The 15,341-nt window shown below is 48.4% G+C and overlaps 1 protein-coding gene across 1 annotated transcript in view; it reads left to right on the top strand.

Moving 5' to 3' along the window:
- The window catches only part of DNAH9 (dynein axonemal heavy chain 9), a 374,844-nt gene that overhangs the window by 117,095 nt on the left and 242,408 nt on the right, over nucleotides 1-15,341 (top strand). The window contains exons 36-38 of the mRNA XM_026654587.1: nucleotides 1,817-1,991; nucleotides 7,144-7,317; nucleotides 8,770-8,977. Of these exons, the coding sequence (XP_026510372.1) occupies nucleotides 1,817-1,991; nucleotides 7,144-7,317; nucleotides 8,770-8,977 (557 nt within the window). The remainder of the gene's footprint in view (nucleotides 1-1,816; nucleotides 1,992-7,143; nucleotides 7,318-8,769; nucleotides 8,978-15,341) is intronic.

The following is a 15,341-nucleotide window of genomic DNA, read 5'->3' as shown; positions in this document are numbered from 1 at the left end:
GGATGCTGGCTTCCAAATTCACACCCTTGCTTGGCTGCAGCCCAGGTTTCACTTAATTGTAATTTGACATTTTACTGTTAATTTGTGTCTGTAGTAAGTGTGGGCTCACTAGTGCAGGGCATGCTGGGATGTTGTATGATGCAGGAGCCAATTATCTGTCAGTTGGAGAGGGAACAAGAAAGAATGTAGAAAAGGTTAAGTCAGTTGGGTCAGAGCCCTTCACTCAACAATGTGGATTTCAAACAGCTGCTTGGGGGAAAGGTTTTTGGCCTCTAAGAAGTAAAGTTGAGGGACACATCACCCTCTCCCTCCCCAGGCGCTGTGCCCATGCCCTCTTGGACTATATAGTTCATCTGTAACCGGCCTCTAGCTGTCACCGGGGAACCTCCCTGATGAGAAGGGTTGAGATCTCTCCCGCACCAGTTCTTCTCTACGTGGTTTGAGCATTGGCCTGCTAAACCCAGGGTTGTGAGCTCAATCCTTGAGGGAGCCATTTAGGGATCTAGGGCAAAAATCTGTCTGGGGATTGGTCCTGCTTTGAGCAGGGGTTTGGACTAGATGACCTCCTGAGGTCCCTTCCAACCCTGATATTCTTTGATTCTTTTCATGACAGCTGCAGAAGAAATTGTGTCTGCGTCCCTTTCCAGTCTGGCACAGTTCACTGCTGGGCACCAGTTAAATCAATAGTAGTAGTTTTTCCTTTGCTATAAATAAGGGTTTCAGTGAATCATTAAGATGCCTCATTGGCCAGGTTAGATTGTTATCCTTTTGATGTCCAATTGGCTTATAGGCTCTGGCAGCAGTAATCAATGATGAGGCCTGTGGGACCCCATTTTATTAACTGTTATGCCTGCGCAGAGCCTCCATGAGGCTGAGCTTACTCAATTGCCATGGAGAAGGATGATCTGGACAGCCAAGAGGCTCAGGATGTCAGCTGTGCAGCACTGAAGAATGGCTCTGAGGGCACTTCCACTGTCCACTTAGTGAGCAGCATCGGGACACAGCTTCTTGCATCTTCTACCCCAGTCCTTATACATGAACAAGAGTCCTGGCAGAAAGACATGCACATTGGAGCAGAGACCAGGCATGGGAAATGTCAGCCCAAAAGGCAGATATGCAGAAAGACCTGAGTTAGTGAAAATGGGGATTTGTAATGAAAGGAGTTTTGCAACAAGATTGCTGCCTGTGTGACCAGTCTGATTATAGCCATCAGCAGCACAACACGTAGGATGGTTCTCACTCTGTTTCCTGAGGTTTGTGACAGAGCATGAAATCGCAGGGATTAGCTGCCGACAGTTGTAAACCAGGTATTTTTGTAGATTGCTTAATTCAGAAATTGTAGGACCAGCCTTTCAAATAACTATAATTATTTTATGGAAGACTTCAGTGTTATCCCGCCAGCCACAATATTAGTTCAGCTACATTTACAGAATTCCTAAGTTGGTTTAAAACAGCAAGATGAAAGGGTTTATTTTATGACGCCTCTATTTGACCGCTCCTAACTCATCGTGTTCACAGGAAATCATTGCCCTTAGCGAGTCTCCCATTTTACTACTTTCAAGAGGATCAAAGTTTTTAAATGTCTGAAACTTCTTATTACTGTTATTACTTGTGTACGTGCCTGCGCTTCCAGGTCTAGGGATGAAAGTTGGTGTTTTATTTCTCGCTGTATCCCTGCATAAGGAAGATGCACACTGCAGAAAAGTAAAATGTTAATGTTCTGAAAGAGGATTTATATGCACATTTCTCTGTATTGCTAACGACCATCATGCTGAATCCAATTATACTTCATATGCTTTCAATTTCCCTCCCTTAGATTTAAGAAGATTATTCCAGTTCCTGAACAGAGTATGGTTCAGATGTTGTGTTACCTTCTTGAGTGTCTCCTAACTACGGAGAACACTCCTTCAGACTGCCCCAAGGAACTCTACGAGCTCTACTTTGTGTTTGCTGCTGTCTGGGCCTTTGGTGGAGCAATGTTCCAGGATCAGGTAAGATGAGAGCTATAAGTGTAGGGCTCATTAATGTAGTATCCCATTTAGACAGTAGCCTCTTTTATTATTCTGATTATTATTATACTTATTCAGTGTGATTCTCTAGTATAGTGTTGCGTTCCTGGGGCTAGAATACAATTGTCAATGGGATAGAAACCTCTGGAGCAATGAGCGGTGCTGTTTCTCTACCTTGTTTACAGAGAAAACACGGTAGTTTGTGAAAGGCATCATTACACTAGAGACAGTATAAGAGCAGAAGGGTCAAGGATTAAAGCAACAAAGATGAGAGAGACATTAACTTATGTACAAACATTTTATTCTGCAACAGTAAGTTGACTGAAGCAGTAACACCCTACAGAATGTGGTAGTAATGAATACATCATTGAAGCACAGGGTATGTCTACACTACGGGATTAATCCGAATTTAGATAATTCGAATTTGGGAAACAGGTTGTATAAATTCGATTGTGCGCGGCCACACTAAGCACATTAATTCGGTTTTTAACCACATTAATTCGGTGGTGTGCGGCCACACTACCCCATTAATTTTAACCACATTAATTCGGTGGTGGCGGCCACACTAACCCTAATTCGAATTAACAAAATCGATTTTGGCGCTACTCCGCTCGTCGAGGTGGAGTACAGAAATCGATTTAAAGCGCCCTTTAATTCGAACTAAATGGCTCTGTTGTGTGGACGGGTGAAGGGTTAATTCGAATTAACGCTGCTAAATCCGAATTAATCCCGTAGTGTAGACCAGGCCACAGTAAGAGATACCAAAGTTTGCCATCTCACCGTGTGTTTATAGGCAGGAGTGCCATTGCAATGACATAGATCAGACAATGTTTTGTTACCACTGGACTTAGTTAGGGTATCAGCTTTCTAAGGTTTCTAAGAAGAATAACAAAGAAATAGTAGCAATGAGCTGAACTGAGAATTGAAGCACTTGGTTTAATTTGATCCATTTGAAATAGCAGAGGTGAACAGTTGCTCTTTGTTCACAAGCATGCAGCACGCTGGGTGCATGTCAGGAGCTGAGGTCTTCTGAAAAGCTGGTCATAAATGTCAAAATTGGATTTTCTGGGTGCCAAGCACTTTTGAAAATATGACAGGTTTCAGAGTCGCAGCCGTGTTAGTCTGTATCCGCAAAAAGAACAGGCACTTGTGGCACCTTAGAGACTAACAAATTTATTTGAGCATAAGCTTTTGTGGGCTACAGCCCACTTCTTCGGATGCATAGAATGGAACATATATTGAGGAGATATATATACACATACAGAGAGCATGAAAAGGTGGGAGTTGTCGTACCAACTCTGAGAGGCCAATTAAGTAAGAGAAAAAAAACTTTTGAAGTGATGATCAAGATAGCCCAGTACAGACAGTTTGATAAGAAGTGTGAGAATACTTACAAGGGGAGATAGATTCAGTGTTTGTAATGGCTCAGCCATTCCCAGTCCCTATTCAAGCCTAAGTTGATGGTATCTAGTTTGCATATCAATTCCAGCTCAGCAGTTTCTCGTTGGAGTCTGTTTTTGAAGCTTTTCTGTTGCAAAATTGCCACCCGCAGGTCTGTTTTTTTTCTCTCACTTAATTGGCCTCTCAGAGTTGGTAAGACAACTCCCACCTTTTCATGCTCTCTGTATGTGTATATATATCTCCTCAATATATGTTCCATTCTATGCATCCGAAGAAGTGGGCTGTAGCCCACGAAAGCTTATGCTCAAATTTGTTAGTCTCTAAGGTGCCACAAGTACTCCTGTTCTTTTTGAAAATATGGTTGTTCTTAAAGTGCTTAAATCAGGGGTGAGCAAACTTTTTGGCCCGAGGGTCACCTCTGGGAATAGAAATTGTATGGCGGGCCATTAATGCTCACAAAATTGGGGTTGGGGTGCAGGAGGGGGTGAGGGTTGGGGGTGCAGGCTTCAGGGTGGGGTCAGAAATGAGGAGTTCAGGGTGCAGGAGGGGGCGCTGGGGTGGGGGAGTGGGGTGCGGGAGTGGGCTCCGGCTGGGGGTGTGGGCTCTGGGGTGGGGCTGGGGATGAAGGGTTTGGGGTGCAGGAGTGTGCTGTGGACTGGGATCCAGGGGTTTGGCGGGCGGGAGGGGGGGTCAGGGCTTGGGCAGGGGGTTGGGGCATGGGGAGAGGCTCAGGGGTGCAGGCTCTGGGCAGCGCTTACCTCAAGCAGCTACTGGAAACAGCGCAGGGCCAGCTCTAGGCGCCAGCAAAACAAGCAGGTGCTTGGGGCGGCACATTTCTAGGGGCGGCATGGCCGGCGCTGGCCATCATAGGCGCCGACTCTGTGGCATGGAGAAAAAGTGCCCCCGCCACCCTAGCTCGCCTCCGCTCCGCCTCTGCCTGCTCCCCTGATGTACCACTCATGCAGCTGTTAGGGTCTGGTACTGCCACCCATCACCAGAGTATCTGGGCGCCTTCCACTTACAAGTGATAGCAATAGCAAAGTTCTTAGTGGCTTTCATGGAGCCCCTGGCACTTCTCACTTCTTAGGGGTAAAAACTCTGCTTGGGGTAGGGTGATTTTTTTGAGGATGGTGTTGTTTGGGTAGAAGGGCAGTCAGTGTTGGGGTTGATTGGGTTGAGGGGTCAGTGGTTGGGCTTGGAGGTAGAAGTGGGGCCAGTGTTGGGATTTACTGGGTGGAAGGGGGGGGTCAGTGTTGTCGTTTGGGGAGTGGAAGTAGAGGTTCAGTACTGGGCTTTGGAGGTCAAAGGGGGTGACTGTGTGTGTGTTGTTTTATGGTGGAAAAGACTTTTCAAAGAGCAAGGATTTGCAGCATTTCCTAAAGCTGGTCAGACTCTGGATTAGTCTGATCTCCTCCGGGAGTTACCCAATCCCTTCAACCCACAGTGCTTTGTCTCCCGCTCTCCTGGGATTTGTCCTGTGATCTGTGTTGCCACAGAGCAGCACAGCTGTCACAGGGATTCTTAGATCAAAATGTGGTCTCTGGCATAGGCTACCACTGGGAAGTGTGACTGCAGCACATGTAGACATATCCGAGCTAGCTTTGAGCTAGTAAAGCTGTGAAGCTTGGGCAGCTGCATGGGCTATCCTGGCCCAGGGCCTACCCAGGACCTGGGTGCCCAAGCAATGGCTGCCCACATTGCCATAGCCTCACCACTATTATTACTCAAGCTAGCTTTGACCTAGCTAGTTCACAGCCAGCTGGAATGTCTGCACGTGCTGCAATCACAGTGGTGGTGTGGACACACCTGCAGTGTGTGCTGAACATGTGGTTGGGACTGGAGGGTGTGCTTTAGCAGATTGCACCAGGTGCAGTAGAAGCCCTCTGCAGCCACAGAATCTCTCCCCAAGATTTTGCTTTTGATGCTGGCCGTGCTTCTGTAAATATCAGAGCAGGGGAGCCGAGGGTACAGCAGGCTGAACAAGAGCCTGGTGAAAAATGATCCAATATAAAATCTGTCTATTGCTCTCCATTGACGGTGCCCTTCACTCTGACCTTTTGCTGCAGAAATGTCAGGATAAACAATCTTTAGAGCCTTTCCACTCTGATGTGCTCACTGGAAGGGAGTGGGCTCCCTGTAGGAAAACAGTTGATAGATTTTCCATTTCAAGATAAAGGCTCTGAAATTAGTAAAATTCCATGTGGGGTTTTATTAAGGAAGCAGCTCAAATTTAACATCGCTCTGGCAGTGTGGGTTGGGACCAAATTGCTCCGGTTAAATGGCATATTAGGGAGGGTGGATGACACATTACGGTGCAGCTGGAAGCAGCTCTCCTGTGCAGTGGTGAGGGCGCCCTAGTGAGAAAGCTTTTAGCAGTGATGCACTTCCACCCCCATTGAAGGCTACTACAGCCACTGCTGAGGAATTATAGCAACAGGGAAATGAGGAATTAGTGATTTTTGCCTCTGTGAGCAGCACCAGACTGCAGAATCCTGGATAATAATGGTGTGTTTTAAGAATACTCTGGTCTAGTGTTAAGTGAGTGGCTGCTTCAGGATAGCAAAGCCCCATGGAGCCTTTCACAGAGGGTACCAGTTGAAATGCAGCAGTTGGTGAAAATCCTGGCTTTCTTCTGGAGCTTTAGTGGCATACATGAAATGAGTTGGCAGTCCCAGCTGACTTGCTGTATTGGACAAGAGTGCACAGCGAGTGGATGTGGGGAAAAATAAGCCTTATGAGAAATGTACTGAGAATCTGGGCAAGCTGTAATGTTGCATTCACTGCTTACATGGTCTTTCATCACCATAGTCTCTGAATGCATCTCAAGCATTAATGAACTTCTCACTACACCCCTGTGAGGAAGAGAAGGGCTAATATCTCCATTGTACAGATGGGGAACAGACTCAAAGAGATTAAGAGATTCACCCGTGAATCTGTGGAAGAGCAGGCAACTAAACGTAGACCTCCTGAGTGCCCAGTCCAATCACCCTCCTTCCTTCCCCCAAATTTCACAGTCACGACTAGTGGATGGTGTAGGATACGAGGGGGAAAGAGACATAGGGAAGATAGCAGAGACCAAATTCGATATGTGCTTCCAATGTAGTATAGCAGCAAATAAAGGTTAATGCAAAGGTATCAGAGCTGAAAGGTGATGGTCCCTTTCTAGAAGTCTGGTGCAATTGCACTTGGAATACTTCATTCAGTCTGGGCTCCTCAATACCAGAGTGCTGTGACGGGGAAAGAATCCAGAAATCAAAAGTTAATGGGCTGTTGTGATTTTTGAGGAAGAACTTTAATCTGCATGCCTTGGCTAACCATGGCTGGAGGTGGGGACATGAAAGCCATCCACAACTACTATTGGAGGCATGTACGCACTCCGGATCAATTAATTGGCCTGGTTAATCTGAGACACATAATTAATTCTGACAGATGGATCTCTCTATCTAATCTAAGGTATATCTAAAATGGCCATCATGAGAAAGGATTTATTTAGGATTATAAACAGGAGTAATGAGATTAAATTAAGATTAGTTTTAACATCAGGAAATAGCTCCTGACAGTAAGTACTCTTAGGCTGTGGAATAGTGTCCCGAGTGAATGGTCAGGGCAGAGCCCAGGGGAATATACTGCAGGGGATGGTTCCAAACTGGCTGAGGACATGGTGTAGATAACCTTTTCGATCACTAGAGATTTTCTGCAGGTTAGCATCTTTGCTGTCCATTTTGTCTTGCAGCTTGTAGACTACCGAGTAGAATTCAGTAAGTGGTGGGTGACTGAGTTCAAGACCATCAAGTTTCCTTCTCAGGGAACTGTCTTCGACTTTTACATTGATCCAGAAACAAAAAAGTTTGAACCTTGGTCCAAACTCATCCCCAAGTTTGAATTTGATCCCGAAATGCCATTACAGGTACGTGAATCTTTGTTTCATTGCCACAAAAGAATATATAGCTGTGTGTGGTGTGTGCTTTGTCTCTGTCGAATAAGATTTGTTAGCACTGGCGTGAGAAAATGAAGGTTTGTTAGTAATAGTGACATTCCATCTAAGACACAAACATTCACTCTAAAGTGATTAAGTGACCTGGGTTTGATTATGAAGACAAGGTTCATTAAGAAAGTGGTACTCTTGTTACAGTGCGCTGGAATATGATTGATGAATGGGGCAATGACAGACACCCATGGACTGAATCAAAGCCGTGCGCAAAACATAGTGCCATTTCAATTACCAGTCAGATATCCACTTTCCAGCTGCACGCATCTCTGCAGTGCCAGTCCATTGTTATCCTGATAACTCCTGTCTGAAATGTAAAGCAGGGCACCAGTTAAACCAGAAGGGGTAGTGTGGAGAAGAGAGAGATCACACTTGCTCTCTGCAAGCAAACCAAGGCCTTATTTTAATGACTGATTTGGTTCTTTAATATGAAAATCACATACATAGGTGGGATGTAGTGGTCTGATTCCATCTAGTGAATGCCAGCAGAGTAGAATGCGCACATGTCTGATTTCAACCAGCAAAGGGGTCGCAAATTCACCACCAGCTTATCAGCACTGTAGGGGATAATTAGAGCTGGTCATAAAATGGAGATTTTTCCATGGAAAAATTAATTTTTTTGTCAAAAATCAGTTCATAAACCAGAAATATTTAAGTTGTGAAAACCAAAATATTTTGATTCTGAAATGCTGCCCTGGTGCCTCCTGGGAGTTGTAGTTTGGGTGCCTCGTGTTCACACTCTCCATCATAGGCTTGGCTCTCTCTGGTTGACCTATATCTACCATGATACATCTGTCTTTTCTTGGTGAAGGGAGATGGTGCATCATGGGAGTTGTGCTCATAGTGCATCATGGGACATGAAGTCTGGCTGGGGAGGCTGGTCCATAGAAGAGAATGAGGACAACTTAACTGCAACACCCAAGAGGCACCATGCTGGCACTGAAATATTTTGGTTGTTGGCTGACAACTGAAAAAAATCCATTTTGGGGTGTTTGTATTTTTTGACAAAAAATCATTGCTTTTTATGAGTAGCCGACACTTCTAGTGAAAAATTTTGTTTGGTCAAAACCCCAATTTTCCATCAAAAAACAGTTGTTGTGGAAAAATTGTGACCAGCCCTAGGGAAATACCTTTTATTGAGGACACACAGATGCTACCAGACAACTAGTTAGTTACTGAAGACTTTAGCTGGAGTAGATAGTCTAATTTACTGTCAGGCAGAGGTCTGTACAGCTCTTCTCTGGTGCTTGCTGTGGACCCTCTACCTCCTCGCATATCTCCAGCTGGATCAGTATTCCCCCACCTCATGTGAGCGTGGATGAAAGGGGGTGCACTGAGGCTCATTGCATGTCCCCATCATTCTCCCCTTAGGCTTGTCTGGTGCCCACCAGTGAAACCATCCGAGTGCGGTACTTTATGGATAGGCTCCTGGAGCGAAGGAAGCCAGTCATGCTAGTGGGAAATGCCGGCACTGGGAAATCTGTGCTCGTCGGAGACAAACTCTCTTCGCTAGATGCCGACGAGTACATGGTGAAGAATGTGCCTTTCAACTACTACACCAGCTCCGCCATGCTGCAAGGTAAAGCGGCAGAGGGTTAGGAGTCCTTGGGGGTAGGGGATGAGTGATGATTTTTCCCTCTGGTGTGTATAATGGAATTTGCAGGGGGGTATGGGTGGCTGGAAACCCCAGCGTATGAGCTGTTGGCAAGCTGTATCTGGTTTTATTATATAACTGCCTCAGAGGGAACCGTGGACTCTAAATCCTCCAGAAAGATACCTGGTGAAATCCTGTCAGGAGCCAGACCAATTCCTGGCCTGCTTCTTAACTAATTGCACTGCTGGGCAATCAGGAAGCCCAGCTGCACTGCCTTGGAACTGACAGAGTAGCCGCAGCCCTGCTCATAAAACTGGCACCCACAGCAGATCAGCAGCTGCTCAACGTGTACCACGACTGCTGCCGTGGTTGCCCTGCTCCTGCTTGCAGCCCTTGCTTCCAGTCCCATTCCCGCCTGCTTCCAGTCCCTGCCCCAGCTTCATTTCTGAACCTGCTTCTGCTCCACCTACTGCCCACTTCAGCTCTAGCCTCTGTTCCCCTCCAGCTTCTGACTTCTGGCTTCGATCATTGGCTCGGGCTCCAGCCTATGACTCTGGTGAACCCTCCTGCTCTGGCATTTGGCTTCTGTCCCTCTGATACTGACCCCCAGCTTGTTCCTGGACTCTGCCCCCCTGGACTCAGCTCTAACCAATAGGCTGAACTCTCATTTCAGTCACTAGGCCTGGTTGGCTACAGTTTAAGCAGCCCAATACAAAGGGTAGGAGCCCACCTCACTGGCATAGACCCCACTCAGGAGTGGGTGTGGCCATACAGAACTTGCAGGTGTCCATCCTGCAGATTCAGAACACAGATCATCACCAGTGACCCTGGCTCTGGCTTTGTGGGAACCAAAGGTCCCACTCCCAGACATAAGAGCGGCCATACTGAGTCAGACCAAAGGTCCATCTAGCCTAGTATCCTGTCTTCTGACAGTGGCCAATGCCAAGTGCTCCAGAGGGAATGAACAGAACAGATAATCATCGAGTGATCCATCCCTGTTGCCCATTCCCAGCTTCTGGCAAACCTTCCCTGCCCATCTTGGCTAATAGCCATTGATGGACCTATCCTCCATGAACTTATCTAGTTCTTTTTTGAATCCTGTAATAGTCTTGGCCTTCACAACATCCTCTGGCAATGAGTTTCACAGGTTGACTGTGCATTGTGTGAAAAAATACTTCCTTTTATTTGTTTTAAACCTGCTGCCTATTAGCTTCATTTGGTGATCCCTAGTTCTTGTGTTATGAGAAGGAGTAAATAAGACTTCCTTATTTACTTTCTCCACACCAGTCAAGATTTTATAGACCTCTATCATATCCCCTCTTAGTCATCTCTTTTCCAAGCTGAAAAGTCCCAGTCTTATGTAAAGGTGCTCATAGTCAAGTTCTGAGGTTTCCTAAACCAGTGCTGGCTCCCTTTTCTGCTATACCCCTGTCGTTCCCCACACACCAGGCCCAAGTAGGGCTCATCATTAGTCTGTTCACTGGGGAGGCCTTGGCTTGGGTCTCCCACTGCTTGGAACAGTCCAGCCCCTCCTTGGTCAGCTGGCACAGGTCATTCAGGCCATGCCGGTTATCTTCGGTGATCCACACCACACCCGAACTGCTGAAGCCATGCTGCAAACGCTACAGCAAGGACATCGATCAGTGGCTGAATTCCATCACCTCTCCATGGACACTGAATGGAGTGAGGCTGTGCAGCAGCATCAGTTTCGACTTGGACTGCGTTACGAAATACATGAAGAACTGGTGCAGCTCCATAAATGTGGCCCAGCCCCTCAACCGCGCACATCAATCCAGGACCCAGAACCCATGCACATTGGCCAGGCCCGTCCATGCCTGTCTGAGGCTGAGAAACACTGATGTCAAACCTCAGGACTGTGTCTGATGGGGGTTGGAAAATGCCAATCCCCAGCCCCGATAAGAGGGTCCAGGCTGGTCCCTTTCCTCCTACAGAGACTCTTGACCTCCATGCACCTCTGTCGAGACAGCAGCAACTGCAAACTCACCCTTGTTGCAGCTCTGACTGCCATTGCAGCTCCTACTCCTGATAAGCCCAGCAGTGTACCTGGAGGCTCTGGTTGACTTGGGAGTCTCAGGCAATTTTATGGACCAGGATGTGGCTAAGGCCTATGGGATCCCTACCATGTGTAAGAATTCCCTGGATCTTGGGGAAACCATTGATTGGTTGCTTTTGGCCTCAGGGCTGGTCACCCACCAGATGACCCCCTTAGAGGTTTTTACCCTCCAGCAGCACTGGGAGACCCTTCAGTTTGGGTTGATTTGGGCCCCCCACTCTCGGGTCATCATGGGAATGTCCTGGCTCGCTGCCCATGACCCTTGTATCAGTTGCTGAAAAGGGACAGTACACTTTTTTTGCTCCCAATACTGCCAACAATTCTTCCTTCCCAAGGCCAAGAGAGAAAGGGTGTCCTTTGGAGCTCATGTCATCATCCGGGGAACCCCCTTCTGCAAGGGAATGGGCTGACGGGAGCTTGGCACACTCCCAACCATCTCACTGGCTGCCGCCGAAATACCTTGCAAGTACCATCACCATGCAGACATAATCAACAAGGGAACCATGGACACCCTGACCCTCCATCACAAATACAACTGCCTACTTCACCTTCCGGCTGGCACTCAAATCCCCTTTAGCCACATCTATGCTCCATGGGGGAAAATCTGCAGAAGGGGTTTATCTGGCCATCCACCTCTCCAATAGCGTCCACAGTCTTCTTTGTTAAAAAGTAGGATGGTTCCCTGAGACCTTGCATTGTGTACTGGGCCCACAACAAGGTGATGGTTCAGAAGAGTTACCTATTTCCCCTCATTCTTCAACTCCTAAACCAATTACACTCTGCCCAGTTTTTTACCAACTTAGATATCTGTGTGTAGTCTTTAACCTGATGTGGGTGAGAAAAAGAGCTGAGAGGAAAAACGTCTTCCACAACCAGTATGGATGCTTTGAATACCTGGGCATGCTGTTCGGTCTTTGTAATGCTCCCACGACCTTCCAGCATTTTATCAATGACATTTTTCAAGACACGCTGGATCAGTTCATTATTATCTGTCTCAATGACACCCGTATTTTTATAAATGACCGAACACAGCACAACCAACACGTACAAAGAGTCTTAGAGAGGCTTTACCAACACCACCTGCATGACAGCTTGACTGTGGCACAGTAGAGTTTTTTGGCTATATCATCTCCCCAGAATAGGGTTGCCAACTTTGTAATATTTAAAACCTGGACACTCCAACAGGAGTGCCGGAACCTCTCCTTCCCTGCCTCTTCCCCTTGAGGACCTGCCCCCTGAGGTCCCGCCCCTGTTTGCTCCTCTTTCCCCCTCCCCACATCGCTCACTGCTCTTCCCCTCTCTCCCTCACCTCTGCCCAGGTCTGGAGGGACTTGCCTGCAGAGCCGCGGCTGGGAGCTGCAGCCGCCCGATGCAGGCAGGAAGTGGCCTGGCTAAGTAGGGGCTGGCACGAGTGATGACTTGGCGCCTCCCCGCCCGCAGTAACTGGAGTTTGGGTGTCCGGTCAGTATATCTGACCAGACACAGTCAGGTTCCTTTTACAACCGGACTTTCCGGTCGAAAACCAGGCACCTGGCCACCCGACCCCAGAAGGACTGGCCATGTGTACTGTGGTGCACTTAGGGGCCATCAGGCCTGGTGAGCAGACCATGGTTCAACATCCCCCAAAGTCCTGGGGCCAGGCTTGTCAAGCGATCTGGGGACCTGGAAGTCAAGTTACAGTCTTCTCCTTCTCCGTGTTTCCTGGATCAGACAAGGGGAGGAAGGAAGGGGAGTGGGGCACAGGGCCCAAAGGGGAAGGGTGAGCAGTGTCCCAGACCAGCCTCCACTTCCTACATCCCCTGTGCTCTCCTCAGTTTGGGGCATGGTCACAACACTCTGCTTCCCTCCCTGTGGAGGGTTGCTAAAGCAGTCTCAGCAATTCAGTTAGTCAGTGGGGGTTTCCCCGCTCCCTTCTCAGTATTCAGTGATTCCTCTTTGTCAGGGAGAAGGGGCAAGAAAAAGGGATCAGGCCCCTGGCTGCCTGGTCAGGCCTAACTGGCTTCCTTCCTGCAGACAGCCTCTCCTTCAGTCTTCACCTGCTTGATTGCCAGAGTCCCATTTTAAGTATGTCCTCCATTTGGAGCATGCTCTGCAGCTGCTGAGGAGTGGGGCCTTCTTGACCCAGTGCTGCTCTATCTTTCCTTTAGTCCAGGGGTCGGCAACCTACGGCACGCGTGCCAAAGTTGGCACGCGAGCCGATTTTTCTTGGCACGCGGCGCGGGCTGAACTGCTCAGCCCGCTGCTGCTCTGATGTTCCCGCTGCCAGCTCCTGCCAGCCGAGGTCCCACCGCGAGTCCAACTCAGCACCTGCTGCCGGTCTGGGGTTCCTTCCCCCAGGCTGGCAGCGGGCTGAGACCCCAGCTGGCAGGAGCTGGTGGTGGAAACCCCAGAGCGGCGGCGGGCTGAGCTGCTCAGCCTGCCCCACTCTGGGGTTCCCGCTGCTGGCTCCTGCCAGCCGAGGTCCCACTGCGAGTCCAACTTAGCACCTGCTGCCGGTCTGGGGTTCCTTCCCCCAGGCTAGCAGCGGGCTGAGATCCCAGCTGGCAGGAGCCCGCAGCCGAAACCCCAGAACGGGGGTCGGGCTGAGCTGCTCAACCTGCCGCCGCTCTGGGGTTCCCGCTGCTGGCCCCTTGCCAGCCAGGGTCCCGCCGCTGGTCCCACTCAGCACCCTCTGCCGGCCTGGGGGAAGGAACCCCAGGCTGGCAGCGGACTGAGACCCCAGCTGGCAGGAGCTGGGGGCAGAAACCCCAGAGTGGCAGCGGGCTGAGCCAGTTGCTGCTCTGGGGTTCCGGCTGCTGGCTCCTTGCCAGCAGGGGTCCCCACCGTGCAGCTCCACTCACCTTGCTTCCGGTTGGAGGCTCCCTTGCAGACAGGGTCCAGGGCTCCAGCCCTGCCCAGGCCTACCAGCCACCTACTCCACTCACCTCAGCTGCCAATCTTGGTTTCCAGCCGCTGTTCAGCCTGCTTTCCGGCCTGGAGTCCCAGCAGGCCACCCTAGGCTCTGCTCCTGGTCTTGGATCAGTCCTCTTCAGCCTCCCCGCTGTGGCCCACTGTCCCCAGCCTGGGACAGTGAGGGTTGCACACCAGGCAAGAGGGGGTGCAGCTCAAATTGCTTATCTTAGACCACACTGCATTTGACCTTGTGCCTGCCTTCTATCGCCATTTTTTTCCCACTGAGAGTTGAAGGGAACATTTGACAAAACGGCAGCTCCTAAGAAAGCGAAGCCAGATGTCTGATCATTTCAGCCTGCATGGACAGACGCATTTGGATTTATTGAAAAGAAGGACCGTGCTATTTTTGCTTTTTGTTATGAAAGTGTTGTTTGTCGCACATCAAGTGTTGGACGATATTTTGAAACGAAGCACAAGAAAACCTTTCTTGACGAAGCAGATAAGACTGAATCAATCAAAAAGACAGTAGCAGCCTATGAGAAGCAAAGCAGTGTTTTTAAAAGCTTAAGTGTAAGTAAAAATCAAGCTACAGAAGGAAGTTACAAGATTGCACAGTGCATTGCAAAAAACGGAAAGCCGTTTACAGATGGGGAATATATAAAAGAAGTTTTTCTCAGCAGTGCGGAGATTTTGTTCAATGATTTGCCAAATAAAGATACAATCATATCTAGAATAAAAGAACTGCCCGTCTCTGCCAGAACAGTTGAGAGACGCATAAGTGAAATGGCAGAAAACATTAAGGAAAAGCAGACGACTGCATTGAAAGACACAGCAGTGTTTAGTGCTGCAGTTGATGAGAGCGTGGATATAAACGACGTTCCACGTTTGGCAATTGTTGCAAGATATTGTGCTTCCGATGAAATCCAAGAGGAACTTTGTTGCCTAAAACCCCTGCATGGCACAACAAAGGGGGAAGATATACTGGAAAGTTTTGTAAACCATTTTGAAGAACGAGGAGTTGACATCAGAAAAATACTTTGTGCGACAACAGATGGTGCTCCTGCCATGGTTGGAAAACAGAAGGGATTTGTAAAGTTACTTGAAGATCAAATAGCCATCTGACAGTCAAATTTTACTGTATCATCCATCAAGAAAACCTGCGTGCAAAAATTTCTAATTCAGAGCTTAATAATGTAATGAATACAGTGGTGTGGATTGTGAATTTCCTTGTTGCTCGATCTGCTTTGACTCACAGACCATTTCAAGCACTGCTAGAAGAGATGGACAGCGCTTATAACGACATCCCACTTCACAGCAACATTCGGTGGCTAAGTCGTGGCAAGGTTTTGGTGCGCTTTGTAAACTGTTTTGAGGCAATCAAGG

This window comes from Terrapene carolina, unplaced genomic scaffold (genome assembly GCF_002925995.2).
Source record: "Terrapene carolina triunguis isolate 2854851 unplaced genomic scaffold, T_m_triunguis-2.0 Scaffold192, whole genome shotgun sequence".
NCBI classification, from domain to species: Eukaryota; Metazoa; Chordata; order Testudines; family Emydidae; genus Terrapene; species Terrapene triunguis.
This window is presented reverse-complemented; position numbering and strand designations above follow the sequence as displayed.